This window comes from Dunckerocampus dactyliophorus, chromosome 2 (genome assembly GCF_027744805.1).
Source record: "Dunckerocampus dactyliophorus isolate RoL2022-P2 chromosome 2, RoL_Ddac_1.1, whole genome shotgun sequence".
NCBI classification, from domain to species: domain Eukaryota; kingdom Metazoa; phylum Chordata; class Actinopteri; order Syngnathiformes; family Syngnathidae; genus Dunckerocampus; species Dunckerocampus dactyliophorus.
The window spans coordinates 36,474,878-36,493,680 of NC_072820.1; the positions used below are offsets into that span (position 1 = coordinate 36,474,878).

At 42.2% G+C, this 18,803-nt stretch overlaps 1 protein-coding gene across 12 annotated transcripts in view; it reads left to right on the forward strand.

The window, feature by feature from the left end:
• si:ch73-103b11.2 (protein outspread) overlaps positions 1-18,803 on the forward strand; it is a 52,321-nt gene that overhangs the window by 23,067 nt on the left and 10,451 nt on the right. For 5 of the 12 annotated variants that reach the window (XR_008569473.1, XR_008569475.1, XM_054766683.1 and 2 more), the window contains exons 4-17: positions 8,561-8,712; positions 9,004-9,088; positions 9,813-9,866; positions 10,542-10,845; positions 10,922-11,480; positions 12,454-12,592; positions 12,672-12,788; positions 14,042-14,098; positions 14,214-14,282; positions 14,368-14,457; positions 16,194-16,303; positions 16,448-16,486; positions 17,311-18,058; positions 18,139-18,255. Coding sequence is in view for 10 of the 12 variants with exons in the window: in XM_054766683.1 (XP_054622658.1) it covers positions 8,561-8,712; positions 9,004-9,088; positions 9,813-9,866; positions 10,542-10,845; positions 10,922-11,480; positions 12,454-12,592; positions 12,672-12,788; positions 14,042-14,098; positions 14,214-14,282; positions 14,368-14,457; positions 16,194-16,303; positions 16,448-16,486; positions 17,311-18,058; positions 18,139-18,255 (2,640 nt within the window). In the remaining 2 variants the exon portion in view is untranslated. Of the gene's footprint in view, positions 1-8,560; positions 8,713-9,003; positions 9,089-9,812; positions 9,867-10,541; positions 10,846-10,921; positions 11,481-11,760; positions 12,013-12,453; positions 12,593-12,671; positions 12,789-14,041; positions 14,099-14,213; positions 14,283-14,367; positions 14,458-16,193; positions 16,304-16,447; positions 16,487-17,310; positions 18,059-18,138; positions 18,256-18,803 lie in introns of those variants that run through there. The other 7 variants (XM_054766687.1, XM_054766690.1, XM_054766684.1 and 4 more) reach the window with 7 other exon arrangements.

Here is an 18,803-nt window from a genome sequence, read left to right on the forward strand (position 1 = left end):
TGCAAAGCAACAAGGCTGCAAAGCATAATACATGTTAGGGATGCCCCGATCCGATCTTCAGGATCGGGATCGGCTGCTGCTGTATTTTGAAGATCGGATCATTTCTGCTTCTGCCACAAGGTCGGGCCAATCCAGTTGCCGTATAATGCTCGTAACTCTGGGCCACACTCCAACATGTTAGATGCAGTAATGCGCCTCAAAGCTGGATGCCACTCGACTGTCGCCACCCACAAGAAGAAGAAAATGCAACACCACCATGAGGAAAATGTCAAAGAGAAGACACACACATACACCATTGGATTTCTAAAGTACCTGTTATGTAAAGTCAATAAAGACTTCCACTGCAAATCATTTTATCCATCAAGAAAAGACATTATCCAAGATTGATTTGATCATCACTAAACCTCAATAATGTAACAATTACAACTAAGGAATTCACCCAAGACTAACAATTTCAAAATATACATAAAATTGAAGATCCTTGTAAAGATTTCTGCAACGTCTCGTATGCAATAGAATGTCCTTACACTATGGTTTTAGTGTTTGATGTTATTTTCATCTGACACATCTTAAGTGGGTTTGATCAAGTGTACTACAGCTTCTGCTTGTACTGCTTGAGCCACGGCAGCTGTTGAACTCCAATGAAAAAAGGCGTCTCACTTATCGGAGCTAACAAGTGATGTTGGGAACACCGAGTATACGTAGGATTGCAAGGTTTATAGTGTGTCTTTCTGTGTAAATATTCCATGTTCCAACACGGACACCTGCAGCTTATAGACAAGTGCGGCCTATACAGTAATCCTGCATTGATGTCTGTTAATTAGTTCCAGACCCGTCCGCGGTAAGTGAATTTCTGCGAAGTCGGATTCAATATGAATACATGGAGTATTTTTGTAGCTATGGCATAGAAAACCTGTTTATAATGTTCGAAATACGGGTTTTAACATTATTAAATCCCTTAAGACATGAAATAACACTCCTATAGTCACCTTGGCATTTGTATTATCCAGTAGATATAACGAGAGAAAAGAAGACTTATTAGATATAAATAGGATAACATAGACTGACACGTTAGCAGTTCCTTGTTTATTTGTTTTTTTTTATATAATTCCAGCATACGTACTTGCGGCTTTACATGGCTATACCCAGTATAGTAGATATAATAATCGTAAATAAGCCATCCATCCATCCATTTTCTATGCCGTTTATCCTCATTAGGGTTGCAGAGGTATGCTGGAGCCTATCCCAGCTACATCCATTTCACGCTCACACCTATGGACAATTTAGAGCCGCCAATTAGCCTAACCTAACCTTTTTGTGATGTGGGAGAACCCACGCACGGGGAAAACATGCAAACTCCACAAAGAGATGCCCAAGCAGAGATTCAAACCCACGTCTTCCCGATTTCCTGACCAACATGCTAACCACTCGTCCACCATGCGGCCCATCCCATAAATAAGCCATGTAAGACGTAAATAAAACTCCTGCTTGAGCAGTGTCACAGTTAATGTGTCCCCCTTAGTGAGGAGTCCTGTATCTGTCTCACCAAACACCGATTCCTAGTAGCCAATGTAGAATACAGTATGACATTCAATTAGAATGCTTCTTCTGCCTTGTATTCGGATATTAGTTCATGTAGTTTTTTAATTTTTATGCTTGAAAATGCTTGATTTAGGCTAAGAATAAGTAGAATTTGCTTAAATATTATTTTTTTTTATTTTTATTTTTTTTATTTTATTTTTTTTACAAATAGGCCGTATTCAAGCATGAAACAGTGATCATTTATATAATAATTTTAGAAAAACTACAATATAGCGAGGGAGCGACAATCGAACTGCGATATTGCTAGGAATTACTGTATATGTACAAAAATATTTTTCGTTTTTAATTTGGTGGGTGTGGCTTTATATTCTTGTGCACTCAATAGTCCGGAATTTACGGTAATTTTAATTTATATGAAAATATGCTGTTACAGAACTTGACAATATCTTTAGTCAACATCTTTTACTGATTAAACCCCTTCAATCCCTTCAATACGCATGAAAAATAGGTGCACAAATGTGTTATAGTATGTGGTGGTGAGGACTCTCAGGTGGGTGTTAAGAACTCTCCACTGCTGCATCCATGATGTCATTGAGTTAAAATAATCAACACCCACACTCTAATAGCTGCTTGTCCAAGCTGCACTACATTACTCATGCACTGCTAAGCTGCCACTGACCACATTTTAGTCAAATTGACACATTGGTGCACATCAATTCATCAGATACTGTAATTCCACGCTTGAATGTTTAGTTGCTGATTTTAAATGTCCTAGATGTTTGCAGAGTGCTGTCTCCAATGGCAGCTTTTCAAAATGCATTCAGTCTGAATTAAAACTACTAATGCAACTTACACCTAAGTTGAACTTGTAGACTAGGAGTCTCTGCTATGTCCATCATTATTTCACCACGGTGTTCTCATGGCGTTGTTAGGTCTTGGAGTCCTTCTCATTTCATGTTAGCTCAATTAATTTCCTGTGTTTACATGAATTAAAATAGTGGACCCCTGCCCTCTAGCACTGTCCAACAACAGAGCTTTGAGAAGCTTCCTTTTCCCATTTTGTGCATTCTTCTTTAATTTGAGACACACCATTCTGCTTTCTCCTCTGCAAGTCTTGCCGACACAAGCCTATGCAACCCTAACTAGTGTTTACATTCAGAATTGTAAGACCCTTGGTATGCTTAAACATTGCATGGACCCTCTTACCTCTGTACCCTCTTGGTGTTTTAGATTGAGCTCTTTTGACGGGCTTTTGTCTTATGTTGGACTGGGACTGATGAGAATGTTTTGAGAAGATAAATGAGTGAGGAGGAAGTCTATAGTTGTCTCTAGGCGTTCTGTGCAAGGAATTAGTGGAGACCAACAACCTAGACCTACGGAATTAGGGACACTTAAAGGTAACTTAGTGTGTGGGTTCTGTGGGTGAAGCATCTGCTGGCTGTACAGACGGGATGGTGCGTGTGTCTTCTTTAACCCTTGCCCTTCCTTCCTCATGAATCAAATAGTAACCGATCTGCTGGAATGTAAACAACCATGGATTACAGTGAGGTCACTGTTCGCATTGCACAAGGCCACCAAACCATGGGAACAGTTTGCCATAGGGCTTGTAATAATCAGGATTGGCTGCAACCCTGCTGTAACCGCCATTCAACCTAATGACAGGCCCATGTCACATGAAGTCCCAAATAATCATCAATGTGTAGCTAAGAGCTACATGACAAAAGATAATGCACAGAAACAATCAAAGATACTACTACTAATGTACAGAATGCAGGAATAGTTTGCAGTTGCATTGAAATAAGTTAGAAAGTGGCAGTTTACAACCATGGAGGTACCACAATTGATTCTATTACTCCAACACTTTCTAGGAAAAAAAAAGTTTAAAAATAAGTCCCTTTGGTGTACATGATGAACAGTAACCTTTTCTGGGTGAGGTGGTTGTTTTGAGTTTTCCAGAGAGTTTCTGCTTCTCTTCCTTTTTAGTTCTTTGTTCCCCATAGCCATTCATCATACAGTGACATGCTATCTCTGCAAGGCTTTGGCTAAAGCCAGCATCCACGACTGTAGCTGACATGGCTGTCACCTTTTGCTTATCCTATTACTCCCCCTCGTTCTCTTTCCCATGGTTGTGTCTGCGCTCACTCCACCCTCCCCCACTCTCCTTGCCACTTGTATGTCTGTCTTCCAGTCCATTTTGCTGTGGACAATCAATCATTGGTGCTGGAGAAAGCGGCACGTGGTGTTGTGCAGCTTCTCTCCCCTTTTACGCCTGCTTCGCTCAGTATATTCAAAGCTCGACCAGGACATTGACAAAGGTTTTATTTAAAGTGTTGTGGTGAGGGGTAAGCCAGCTCTGTGAGTGCGTGTGCGTGTGCGTGCGCGTGTGCGAGATTGAGATTGAGATTGAGATTGAGATTGAGATTGTGAGTGTGAGTGTGAGTGTGAGAGTGAGAGAGTGATGGATGGTGGGACACCAAGAGGTACCAATTAAGAAAGTGAAATGCAGCTATTGAGACCATGCGCACTGAAATCATTTGCATTATGGGTGTGATTGTCATTACCACTAAACTGTACTGTTCTGTGCCGAGTGTTTATGGCTTTTGGGACAGTTGTTATGGGTCATGGCATTGCCCTCGGCGTCTTGGTTGGATGAAGTCCAGTTGTAACCCAGCCTGACACTGCTGTCTCATAACAAACTGTAGGAGGAGCAGCTGCACTAGAATATCTTTCAGAGTTGTGACAGGTGTATTGGATGACCTTCAACCTTTCACCTAAACTCAGGAACCTTCCAAGCCAACCACCTGTTCAACCCAGTGCTGTGCAGTCAAGCAATTATTAGTAAGAAAAGTGTGGCCTTGGATTTGATCCCAGTGATGTTTAAAATGATTACAGTAGCAAAGAGTAAGAGAAAAATTTAAGGTGCCCTATTATTTGTATTGACGCTTAATGTTTAATGATGTTCAAACAGTAATATGTCTTCCTAAAGTCTGTTTATGAGCACCAAACATGGCATCATTAAGGAAAAATAGACTTCCTCATTACCTCTCACCTGCCCCTAGCTAGATGAAACTTCACACAAGACCGCTATGGAAAAAATATGTGTATATTGTGTCAAAAATATCAACATTCACTTTCACATTCATCAAAAAGCAGGGATCTACTGTATATGTAAAAAGCTGATAAAGTGGATCCACACACTCTGTCAGAGACAGTTGTGGACAAACACAGCTCATTAGCATTAAAGCGACATGTACACACACACGCGCACATGTGCACAGCCTTAAATGGGCCTCTGTGACTAAACCCATAGCCATAACATCAAATAAATTGCTTATCACCTTGGCCTATTTTCAGCAAGTGTGGGACGATGTGGGTGGTAGTGTTAGTTGCAGTGGAGGAGGATTGGTGGTTCTGGACTTGTCTTCTGAGGTGCGGTTTGAATATTTACTGCTGTGCAAGTGAGTCACACTAATTTGAGAGGATATTGGAATAGACTCCTTTGGAAAAGAAAACTGGTCCATTTATGTCATGTTTGCATTTTCTGATGATTCCAGAAGGCCAGAAGAGATTAAAAGATTGAATCCTCAATATGATTTATGAGAATTGCTCTTGCTCTGCTCTGTTATGCCACTTGTTTCGGGATGCACACTTACACTGTGCATGTAATCTAGAGATACCTGAGAAGCTAGGCTCCATAAAGAAATACCTTGTCATTTTTAAAGAGTTGGATAGCAAACTGGGATTGTTATCAGTCTGGGAAAGCACACAACCACTTAAACACGCAATTTCTGTTGAGACATTGTGTGAACAGACCACAGGACAGAAGTTCATTGTAGCACCTGTGTATTTCGACTTCACAGCCAGTCGCTCACCATGTTCAATGACTTCTCCCAGTCTGCTGTCTCTTTCCTCAGTTCTGAGACATTTCTTAAAGCTTATTCCAAAAGCTTGCACTTTTCATGCAGTGTGCAAGCTTGGCCCACGCACAGCTGTCCATCTATTTCAATGGGGGTTCATCTGGTGTTTTCTATTTTTACAGTTACATCAGCCGTTTTGGACATAATGATGCTGCACCCTTCATCCTCCAACACTTCCATCCTCTTCCTCCTCCTCTGCATCTCCATCTCTGTTGATGCTGGTCTAACAGTGAACATTAAACCACCCACGTCCTCTTGCTGTTCACCATAATGAGGAGCAGCACTGTTGCCATCCACATTCATTCAAATACCTGCTTTTAAATTTGTGCAATGAGGTTTTATATGCCAGTATTGCTGCTTTGTAAGCACTGCCTGTGAATGCATGCCAGTGGAGTGAAGTGTATTTGTCAGGAGGGACTGTGTGGTTCTTTAACTAAGATGTCCCACATCCTCTCTGTCAGTGATGTTTGTTCAACTGCAAGCGGTTGCCATGCATGTTACAGCTGAGATTAACATAATTACATGAGTGTTCCATCTTAAAGTTGTCTTAATGCTGGGGATAATTTAAAGGATGATTACACTATAACCTTGTTTATGATGAGCCTGTCCTGGTTGTGGTATACATCTGTTTAGGTGTATGCCTGTTATGGGGAGATGATTTCTCTAAGCTACTTTAGAGGTGACTCCATCTGTCTGGCACCCGAGGATATTTCCCCCGCAGCGGCTTGAGGGTTCACTTGTATCCAAAAATGTGTTTACCTCTATTGTCCCTGGTTGCTAAGGAACGTTTTATTGCACGTTCACTGTTATCGGTAATGAGCAGGATGTTGGACCCCGAAGAGACCCGACTGCTTGCCATATTCATGAGTCAGGATGATGCAGTGCCAGCTCATCATGGTTGCTTCACGCTCGCTGTCCTTGCACAACGAAGGCGAGTGGCTGTGGGTGCTGGGTGATGACCATGGAACCTGTTGAAGGAAACCTGTTGTTACATGCCTTGCAAAAGAGTAATACAGAGTAGAGACAACTTACACCAATGTTTGTACAGATGTTTGCAATCAACTTACAGGTGTTTAGAGCTAAATAACTTGGTCAGTGAGCATTTTTTTTAAAGGAGAGTGTGTCAGATAGGAGAGAATGTAATGAAAAAGATGTGATGTCTGTGACTCACTTATCACTTCAAATTCCGTTTTGTTCTGTCATGTTATCTACTGTATAGTAAGTTTCCAGGACTACACTGTCAAACCAAAATGTTACACAACTGAAACTGTGCTTTACAAACCAAAAAACAAGTGAAAATGTTGAAATGACAGCTGCCAAATCGAACAGATATTGCTCCTGCTGGCTAACGTGCTTATTCATACTCAGTGACACTGGAGTCAGTATTTTCTACTATTGTCTGAGCAACTTCAGGAGCAAAAAGATGTCTTCTTAATATACATACACTGAGCACAAAATCTCTTGTCTCTAAGAGGAGTGGTTCTGTGGACTGTGGCTGCTGACAATCCCACATTGTGTGAACTGATGCTGCTGCACAAAGGGCCCATTGTGGTGAGACAGTGTCTGGGATAGGTGACAGAGAGGTTTGGGTTATTGGGGCCTGGGTCTGGGGAGTGGATGTTGTCCTGGCTGCCCCAAAATATGGGCATGTATTGGTCAACTGACATAAAGCCTGGCCTGGGAGGGTGTGCACGTGTGAGAGGAGTCTCGTGCTGTTCTCCATCCAAACTCATCTGTACAACTACACAGCCATCTTATAAACGCAGCAGTCTTATTATTAGAATGGATTTGTTTGTTTGAACAATAAGTCTTTGATTTCCTTGAGAATCTGTGTATTAAAAATCTCACGTCATAAGGTCCTTATACAACTGTTCCCAGAATGATAACATTTTTTCTATTCTATTCTAACTCCAACTCGGGGATAAGGCCACATGAGCATTGTACTCTAGATTTGTAGAGACAGATGGGCAGGGCAGTCAACAGTCATAGTCCACTAAACTACTGCTGCTCCCATTGACCACCAGCTTGAGATTCCTAATCCGCATTGCCACTTCTCTCAGTCCCCTAACCTCCATCCTCTCGCCAAGTCTGAGAGTGACAGGGCTCTCAGGTCAAGCTGACGCCAGTCCCTCCTTTGCAATCTGAAGCAGGCCCACCAGGCCCTCGCCCAGCTGTCCTGGTGTCTGTTTGTCAGGCTACCTGTCAAGTACAGCTGTTGTGATGGCCTCTCACCCTGTTGAGAGCCCTTCATTGCTTTTTAAGCCATGGGCGCAAGAAGTCGACTTAGTGAGTCGCTCCCACTGTGTCACTCGCTGATCGGGCACCATGCCTCCTCCATGCCCCTGCCGATCAATGTCATTATGTGAGCATTTTGAGCCTGTGTAGGTGTATAATATGAAAGACTTCAGAATTTAAAGTGTCATTACACAGGGCCATGGTCAACACAGTTAGTCAAAGTGCCCTCGGGGTAGGATTACCATCAAGTATTGACTCCTGCTTCCACATCAGAGGCTATCCACAGGCTTTAATTGCTCTGGTACTGTCATACAATGGTAATGCTGCACAAATGGGTTTCCTGAATCTGATTTATTGGGTCAATGGCCAAGTTAAGTGTGATGCCTTTTAATCTTGTCTCTTTCCTACACTCCGATGCACAGAGGGCTGTAATTTATCATTTGCGGCTGGTACTACACCAAGGCACCACAGTAGTTGCAAGCTGTAATTTTTCCCGTATGTGTAGTTCAGTGACAGAAGGACCCAAAAACTGTTCAAAGAAAGCTTGGTCTTTCTGATATTCACTTTACTTGTAAAACTATCAAACAAATTGATTCACGATAACATCACCAATGCCGCTTTCTATTCTTTTCCTCAAGTGAATCATTTGGAGTTTAAGGGTTTTAATGGGTTTGTTGGTCATTCCGATTACTTTATCAAAAATCATCTGTACAGATCTGCATTGCAAATCCTATAATACATATGGCAAGAAACACTCACAGGCACACTTCTGGCACATTGCTGGATTATGTGAGATCATCATATGGGGGGATATGTGAGCATGTCTGTTGTTAGCACTTCCTACATGTCCTTCTTTTGTCTTCCAGCCGAGCACTCTTCCCCAGGGCACAATCAATATGAACCAGTGCTCAGATGTCATCGATGGAGCGTCTAGGACAGGTCAAAAGAACTCCTTGTGCATCCTGACCCCTGAAAAAGAGCACTTCATTCGTGCTGAGTGTAAAGAAATCATCAATGGGTATGTACATTTGTGGTGAGATTTATTTGCTGATAACCTGACATGGTGGGGTGGGGGTTTAGTTTAGTGTTTTGTGTTATGTGTCAAGTTGAAAAGAGGAGACCACAGTGTGATACCTTGGCTACTAAAACTATCCTGCCCCCTGCTGGCAGCTTTGGACTGTGCTCATGCTGTTGTTTTTTGTTGTTTTTTTTGCTGTGGGTAATTTTTGGTCAAGTGTTTCAAACATTGTTTTGACAGCATTGTGTTGTATCTGTGCATAGATTAATCCAGAACTTTTACTTGTTACAGTTGGCAGGAAGCTCTGACAGTGTACCCGAGAACAAACAAGCAGAATCAGAAGAAAAAGCGCAAGGTGGAGCCACCCACTCAGCAGGTAATGCATCTACTCAGTTGTTTTTTTGTTTTGTTTTGGGGTTTTTTTTGTAACCTTGTTACATAGTAATGTTCTTGCTTCAGTTTCTCTCCTCCCATTGTCCATTTGTGTTCTGAAACTTGCGTAGCAGGTTGAGGCCTGACTGCGGTGTGTATGCATATCCATAACCACCATAGTGCCGTCAACATGACATATGTTGCATTGGCTTTTTAGCCCACCCGCAGTATAATACTGCCCTTCCATAATCTGTAGTGGGTGCCCCCAAATGTCCCTCAGAAGTTCCATTGTCTCGTCCCACTAATGACAGTGCCCTAAATTAGGCCGAGTTTGCTGAGATTATGCAACACTCATTTGCAGAGAGACAGCACTGACATTGTGCCGACCTTGCCTGTGTCCTATTGGACTGCATATTTACACAACTTAAATTGACGAAGTATTCACTAAACATAGGTGTGTTATATATTTTACAAAGCATAAATGCTACAATCACTCTTAAATAGCTGTGTCATTCTTGTTGTTGTGTATTTGAGATTAATGCAATGTAAACACATTCTGTAGACACAGGAAACTTTCCGGGTTGTGCAACGAAACATTAAACCCATTTTTATGTAATGTGGTAACTGAAAGTAGTGTGCAGTATCAGAATATGTTTAAGGCAGTAGCACTTTAAGTAGTGCACTACATATACCATATATTAACAATGAAAGCTTTCTGTGATTGGCAGGGTGGAGTAACTACAACCCAGTGTTTTTCCATTGAGGACATGAATGGACACCCAGTGAGTTTAGCTTTACCATCCTGCTTCACCACATTATATATTTTTAACAATAGTTATCAATATAGGAAAAATTACCAAAAATGTATTTTTGCCTGTTTGACATGGAAGCGACTGTAACAACTGCTGCATGTTGGTGGTGTTTAAAAATAGGGGTCATGGATCTGAAAACGCTTTGGCCACTTTAATTTCTTTCCCTTAAGAACTCCTTAATGAAAGATTCATTTACTTGTGGTAATAATTGAATTAATTGGTGATTTCAATCTCTGTTCGTACACTATATGAACAGAAGTAGTGGGACACACCATTTAATAAATTAATTAATCAGGGGTTGGACTAGAACCCCTGGATCTTCATCTACTCATTTTGCTTCAACTTTGTGGGAACAATATGGGTAATTTGTTGTTTATAAAGACATGCTTGGAGAGTTTTTGTGGATGAGGTTCCAAAGTTGTTTAATAAATGGGGGTGAATACAAGTCCCACAAACACATCAAAAGCTACTGTGAATATAATTCTTCTTGTAGTGTCTCAATACTTTGTCCATATACATTATCATTGATCAATCAGGTGTGTACAGGACTATTTCCGATATGTTTACATTTAATAGGGTGTCTATATATTGCTGTATTTTTGCACTGCAGTGTTTTACCTTTCTGTTCATTTTTCTTTTTTCTAGTCTTTTTGTGACCGTGCCTCCCATTTTTTCCTCTCCTCCTCCCTTCCACTCCTTCCATCCCAAACCCCTATTCAGGAGCCGGGTCCCGCCAAAGTGACAGTGACCAGCAGTGGCAGCAGTGGCGGCAGCATCCCGTGCCTTCCCAGCAGCATTGCCAGTGCTGACCATGTCCCGATGAGCCGTGCCACTTTGTGGCAGGAGGAGAACCGCTGGAGTCGAGCCACCATCCCGTGCAGCCGCAGCGCCTCCTGTCTCAGTCAGCTTGGCCAGAGCCAACCAGACACTACTATCACTACTCAAGATGGTTAGGACTGATGTTCATGTTCTTCAACATCTGTGTACAATACACACTGTTACTGATTGATTTCTCTTCATTACAGATGGTGGCACACTGAGCAGTGGGCGTAAAGTACGCGTGGAAAGTGGTTACTTTTCCCTGGAAAAGACCAAGTCTGAGCCCTCTCCACAACCTGCACAGCATTCACAACCACTGCATCCACCCCACTATCTGCCCCTGTCCTCATCAACATCCTCCTGTTCTTTAGGAGCTCCCAGTCCCAGGTACAACTCTGAGCCCGAACCCCCGATTTGCCCCTATCCCCACTCCCAAGACCCTCTCCCCTCTCCAGATGCCCTTGTGTCCCCCAGTTACTCCACCATCAGCTCCTCCCAGAGCTCATTGGACTCTGAACACAGCAGTGCTACTCCCACCTGGGAGGGACGCAGTGGTGGTGGAGGGAGCATTGCTAGTGTGAGTAGTGGAGGGGGTAGAGTTGGTCGTTCAGGCAGGGAGTATGCGGCGCTGTCAGACGTGCCGCGGGCTCGCAGGCTGACCTACCGTGAAGCCTTTCATTCTGAGAAAAAGCGGCAAGAGCTTAGAGCACGCACACGGAGTCCTGGAAGAGAAGAGGTGGCTCGGCTGTTTGGGGAGGAGCGCAGGTGAGTGTACATGCCAGTATTGCATGGCATAACTGTCTTAGATCAAAATATGTGATGTCAAAAAATCATTAATGAAACATAAACTGTAATCATTTGTCATAGAATGGTGGGGCGTTTCAGCATTTTAATATCTTAGCATTGCTCTGTTGTTGTACTCATTAATGATTTGAGGTGTGACGTGCATGTGTTATTCCTTTTCTGTGGGCCTCTTCCTCTTGCTCCTTTTGCTAGATTGGTTTTGTTGTTTTGATCTTTTCCAGGGGCTTCTGAACAGAGCTCATCAGAGCTCATGCTCAACAACCCCTCCACCTCTGTCCCAATGCTGTTTCCTGCTGGTCACCGCTGATTCCTGCTTTCTATCATTTCATCTCTTCTCTACCTGGGAGCACACACAAACACCATATTAATACAAACGTTCATGTTACAACAAAACATGCTCTTGGTGGACACATGGGTTCCCCTCTTTTTTTCAACATTCACACAATTAACTTTTGAATCAATATGATTCATGATGGTTGAAGGTAATGCTGCTGTAAGTTGTCATCGCTGCTACTACTACTACTACTGCAAATCCTAGCCACTCTTTATATATGTGTATGTGTATATATATATATATATATATATATATATATATATATATATATATTTCTTATTGTTTTTAAATCTAGGTCATTGTTTTCTATTAAAGAGGTTTTGAGTCTAAAACTCTCCAGAGTCAAATTGTCATTGTTGTGTATGAATGAAGTGCATTGACAGCAATGCTTTCTGTGGACAATAACACAATTTTGGTTTTGCTCAAACCTCCTTAAATGCTGCATTTTTTTTTTTTTACTGCTACCATAATTATCATGATCAAACAACTACTTTTTCTTTACAAGTATATTTGACTTTTTGCAACAAATGGCAATGGCATGTAATATGTATTAAGTTTTGTTGCATACTGATTAGCGACACGGTGCTTTCTACCTCTTAGGCGTTCCCAAGTCATCGGCCGATTTGAAGAGAGTCCAAATGTGGAGCGTATGGACACGAGCAGCTCCAGCGAGCTGTCATCAAGTGTCAACAATGTGCAGCGACAAGGCCGCAGTGAGAGACGCTATCTGGACAAACATGTATGTTGTGGTTTATTTACTAAGATTGAAATGCAATGACCTCCCAGGGGGTAATCCTAAGACTTTGTTGTTGTTCTAGGACATGTCATTGGATGCAGGGAAGGACCACTTTGTCCCTGATGTGTCCAGCTCGACTTTTGCAAACTTAAGAAGGGCCAAGTCACTTGACCGCAGAGTCACAGAGTCCTCAATGACAGTGAGTTCCTGCCGCATTTGTCTACTGTACATTGTTGGAATACAACTTTTCAAGTGAATAGCGCTGCAGAAAACGTTCACAGCACATAACGACACATGAATTAACCCTGACATTGGCTTGTTTTTCTCACCCTCTGCACCCTCGTTTGAATGATGAAATATAGGTTGACTTGTAAGGAGCAGACTGTGACAAATGACTTTAGGATAAAAAAAAAATAGAACAATCTAATCACATTTGTTTCTGTCAGTTGCCTAGTTTTTGGCATGTTTGATCAGTCCAAAGAGGTGTGTCAGAGGTGAAGGGTGAGATGTGGGATGAAATCTTTGAAAGCTGTAATCAGCATTTGAATTATGCAAGATCAAAATATAACACAATCATAGATTTTGTTATGTCCAAGATGCCGGACAATGAAGTGTTGAAATAATAAAGCCCAGTTGGGGGGAAAAAAAACTAAATGTCCCACTATACAGTATACTATACTATACTTGAATTACTAGCAATTACCCTGTTATACATGACATTACCATATCTCTGTTGTTTACTCATTCCAAACTGAACACATGTAAATGTATCCCTTACCCATTACAAGTGGGATTAAAGTCACCACCAAGGTACTTAATGTTGCAAAGGTGTCTTCCTTGAGGTCTGACTCCTACACGTCAGCCACTGTCCTCAGGTCTGCTTGGAGACTGCTGTAGTCACTGTGGTTGGTCCCTGCGAGTGAGCTGCAGCTGCCAGGAACCCCACCCACCCACTCTCACACACTGACACCACTGCCGCCACCGCTACTGCTGATTATAAATAGCCGACGCGGAGGCGGCCACAGTCGAGCGTTGCGTTCCCTGGTTAGGAGAGAAACCAGATTGTCAACACATGAAGTGAAGGCAGTTAGCTGTCACAATGACTCTCTGCCAGACGGTTACTCCACACCTGATGAAGCTAAACAAAAACAAGGTATAGTTGAGTGAGCACAGGCCTAGTTTGGATGCATTGTTTACGTTGGTCTTTTTAGAGTGTCTAGAGCTTGGTTCATTGTGCAGCAGCTTGCACAGCAGTCTGTCGTTGAACTAACGTCACCTTTTGGCACTTACACTTACTTAGCTAAGGTGCTGACCTGAATGTTGCACAAACATGGCAGTTTCCTGATGTGCCACTATCAGCGAGTCACTTGGTTACCATTTACTACATACTGTAATTGATCAGTGATATTTATGACTCTGGAATATGGAATAATGGTTTTGTCTTCTCTGCAGCCAGATCTGCTGAACTTCAAAAAAGGATGGATGACCAAGCTGTACGAAGATGGAATGGTAATCATTTGTGTCATTGTGTGATAACCGTTTCTCACTCTACTACATCATTTCATACACATACACACTTAACTATCCAAGTCATATTAGGTCTTCTTTTTCCTACCCTTTTTAGTGGAAGAAGCACTGGTTTGTTCTCACAGATCAAAGTCTGAGGTACTATAAGGACTCAATAGCTGAGGAGGTATGAATGTGTTTCATAGACACTTCTTATTGTATGTGTTATGAATTATGTGCTTATTTAATGCTTTCTCCATTGATTTCTCAAGGCTTCACAACTAGATGGTGAGATTGATCTGTCGACATGTTATGATGTCAAAGAGTTTCCAGTCCAGAGGAATTATGGCTTCCAAATCCTGGTCAGTGTTGATTGATGTCATCAATTGTCTTGCGTCATTTATCAGCCGTCAGGACAGAACACATTGTCGACACAGTTTAGCTCTGCTGTCTGCTGCCAGCCTATAAACAGCTTTAGACAGCATGTGGTGCAACTTAAGGTATCAGGTTTTGCTGTTTCTCTTTTTGAACTGATTCTTTTTGTCTGCCATGACGGATGTCACATGACTTGTCATCTTTCTGTGACACCATAGTCTAAATGTGCCTCCCCCGTTTGAAGCCTTCTGTCGTGAACACACATTCCCACTCATCCTGCATAATTGGTCTATATGACCACGATAGGATATTCTGTTCCTGGCTGTTAAACATCTTTAGCTCTAGGGACATATATAGTTGCTGTAAATGGGAACATTATCTCTTGGTTGCCAGTGTTTTATTTCCTGCTGGTTTTAACTTTCCATACAAATAGTTAGCAAAGAGGTCATTATCTTTTGTTTACATTTGCGTTCAGTAGCATCTGTGGCTATTTGTTGGTGGATGTCAGAAATGGAGTAGTCGAGAGTGATCGTTGTCTTTGGTGAAGAACAATGAGGCTTTGGTGTCGAGAAATTAATAACTCCAGTATTTATATCCACAATTCCTTCTCACCACAGAGAGGCTGTAAGTGGCTGCACTGTTGAGTTGAGTTGAGCTTGACTGTCACGTTTCTATATATAAAGATGTCAGTCTTTTGGATTTGGGATTACTCAACTACCACAGGAAGTCGGTAAGGTTTTATACTCACATAGGCCAGGAAGAACTTGATCATGACTAGTGAGGTTGTGCAGAACTGCATCAGATGGAATGGACATTTTTACATTTTTATTTCCTGACACTAATACAATTTGAAAATTGTATAGTCTAGTTGCAGCAAGCCCCCATCATTTTTTTTTTTTTTTAATTTTTAAGTATATTGCATCACACACTGACACTACTGAATCAACCATGATGAAAGATGCCAACAGTAATAATAACAGTACTTTAATTGTTTCTGTCATTTAAGCATGATGTCATCTGTCTATGTTCTTCTACAACAATAGTTGTATGATGAATTCATTGCTGATATATGAACGGGGGTTTTGCCATTAAGTCAATTATTATTTTTTGCATCAGTTAAAATAGCTGGCAGCCACCACTAATGGTGTAGTTGTACATTTAATAAAGATTGTGGTGACTGATAATAACCCCAAGTCTGTAATAAAATGTCCCAATATAGGAGCACCGGGCAGCACTGTGTCTGGATTGCAATTGAGAAAAGCCATTAGATTCCTGTTTCTCCCCTCCAAAATTGTTGCTACTGATGTTGTGATAGCCGCGTTAATTTCTCCACAGAGGGATATTAAGGGTTTACCATCTACAACATCTCATAGCTCAGTTGTTTCACACCTATTGTCTCAACTGTAATCAGGTTACTTCTGATTGTGACACAAGAGACTCTTGCATGGCCCAGTAATTTGCTGTATAAGCGCCAAGTAAGTGGTTGAGCATAAAACCTAGGAGTATATTTTTAGACTGTTCCTCAGAAAGCTGCTGAAGTCACTTCTGGTCAAAGTGGTGTGAATAATCAAGAGGTGCAACAATCTAGTTTGCACTGCTCAGCTATGCAGCGTTGGTCTGAATGTAATGCACGTGAAGTACTAATGTGTGATTTAATAGTCTTGGTAACGCTACAATGTGTTGTCAAAGCCCAAAATACTCTATCTGATTTGTTTGTTTTTAGTGTAAAGAAGGAGCGTGCACCCTGTCAGCCATGACCTCCGGAATCCGTCGCAACTGGATTCAGGCCATCATGAAGAATGCTCGACCCACCATTGCCCCCGATGTCACTCGGTAATACCCAGAGAGGATCAACACTTGACCGCTGGCAGATACGAAGGCTGCTTCTCTCACCTACTTGAACTTAATCCCTCTCTCCTCCTTACCCTATGTTTCTTCCTCCTCCTCCCTCAATCGGTGTTTACAACCTGCTTCCAGGAAAAACATCTCACTGAAACTATCCGTACTGAAGCCCAGGTTGGAAAGCTTGTGTGTTGAATATCTCCTCCCTCTCCTCCGCCTTCCCCCTGTAATAGTGATGTAATTGCTCAGCAATGTCTGCCCCAGCGTGTTTGTCGTCCTACCCTGTGTCATGTGGTGTTTAGTAATGTCTCCTTGTCAGTTGGGCCGCTGTGGAGCCAAACAGTAATCACATCAACAAACTAGAATAACTACCTTTCTCGCTTAGATTTTTACCATAAACATAAAGTTTTTCAGAATACCTTTTTTCAAAACGTATATTACATGGTGTGAGTCAAAAACTGAGTCGCACCGTGCCAGTGTGTCTCTTGAGCTGATCCCTTCAAGGAGAGAAGGTGTGATATTTTTGGCATTTCTGCATAGACACACGCTCACCTCAGATACCGCTTTCTCATTCTTGAGTGCCGTGCCTTCTCATTTCCCCTCGCTGACACATCCTCAACACAACGTGATGAAAGTATATTAGTCAGTCACATCACAGAAAAAAATGCTCTCCTGCCCACTGTGCTGCAAATACGTTCTTCACATTAAGCCCCTGTATAAATGGCATTACCGTAGCATTACCGACCTATTTTAGCTTATGAGTAAACACTAAAGCTGATTTCTGCCCAACACACAGTGTGCCTCATAAGTGGATTTTAATACTTTGTCATGTGTCTAATAGTGTGTATTGTCGTTTTTAACACATTTACCTGCACAGTTAAATTATGCTCCACTGTCAACATTGTGTTATGTGTGCACTCTGTCCAGCAAAGCTTTTGGCATTGTACTGTATTGCATCCATAATGATTACAAATACATGTGTAATTCTTTCATTTCAGATCTATCCCTGAAGAGAAGATAAAAGCTCAGGTGCTGCTGGAGCCTTGTCCACAGATCACGCCTGAGCCCAGCCCCGTTCCTGAGCCTACCAAGAATGACGGCCACAGACAGCCAACCGGCAACGGTGCCTCCACACCTCCCTCCGAGCCTCGGAAAAGCAGGGTCCGCGAGCGCCGACGGGAGGGCCGCTCAAAGACTTTTGACTGGTCTGAGTTCAAAATTGAAAAGACAGACAAGACTGTGAAGGAGCGAGCGGACACAGTTGACCTCAGTTCATCCCTTTCCACCACCACCTCCTGCTGTTCTATTTCCTCTTCTCCTTCCTCGTCGATGTCCTCTCCTGTGTCTACCTCGGCCCTCCAGTCCTCCTGTGTATCAGACACTCACCCGCCGTCAACAGTAGAACTTACGGAAAAGAATAACCTTAGGAGGGGCACAGTCGGTGCCAACCACTTGCCAAATACTGCTACTGTCACTTCCACGTTGAACACTACATCGCCATTGCAGCCGCCCATACCTGAATGTCAAGAGCAAGGAAAGATAGAGGTAGACCACCCTACTGCCATTCACAATGTGGAGGAAGATAAGTTTACCGGAACCTCAGGTGTGCAGGAAGAGATCGAACAGCGATGGCATCAGGTTGAAACAACACCACTAAGGGAAGAGAAGCAGGTGCCCATCACTTCTGCTTCAGGGAACCCGGATAGATTGCCTCCACATGAGCTTGCTGCACTGCTAGACAAAGAGGTTTGTGCATTTATTATGTATATACATATAATTTTAACCTGTCACTGCATCTAATAAAATGTGTCTATTTCTGTTATCAGCTGGGACAGAAGCAGAAAGAACTGGACCAACTGCAGAGGCAGAACAGGCTTTTAAAAGAGCAGCTGGAAGATGCACTAGGAAGAGAACACAGTGCCAGAGAGGGTTATGTCCTTCAGGTACAGGTCAATCGATTCAAGTAAAACAGATGGCTCTTTGGCAGCAATGAGTTTCATGGTATACTTGCTTATGTGTTTAGAATGTAACTTGGTATGGGATTCTACCAACTGGCGTGGGTGCTTCTCCTCATATAACTGATATGCATGGCTGTGGTGTTCCTAGCATGAGCTGTACTAATTTTTGTTACGGAGTTTCACATCTCCTGGGAAAATAATTGATTTGAAGTGATTTACATAAGGTAAGAAACTTGATCAAGAAGCCTTGCACTGTGCTTTTTCTTTGTTCCATCTGTGCTTTGTGTGTATTTTCCCAGCTTGATTTCTGGTGTATTATGCATGTATTTTGGGTTTGTAGAAATGCATACTTGAACTAATATCTCTCTGGAAACTAATGGCTTATTGCACATGCACAATTTTATAATATCACATCACAGGAGTGTCAAATGTATACTGTTTTAACACACACTGTAACCTTTTTTTGTTTTATAGTACATTTTGTTGTGTTTTGTGTATTTGTTTATTTTTATCACCTGAAAAAGCACAGTGGA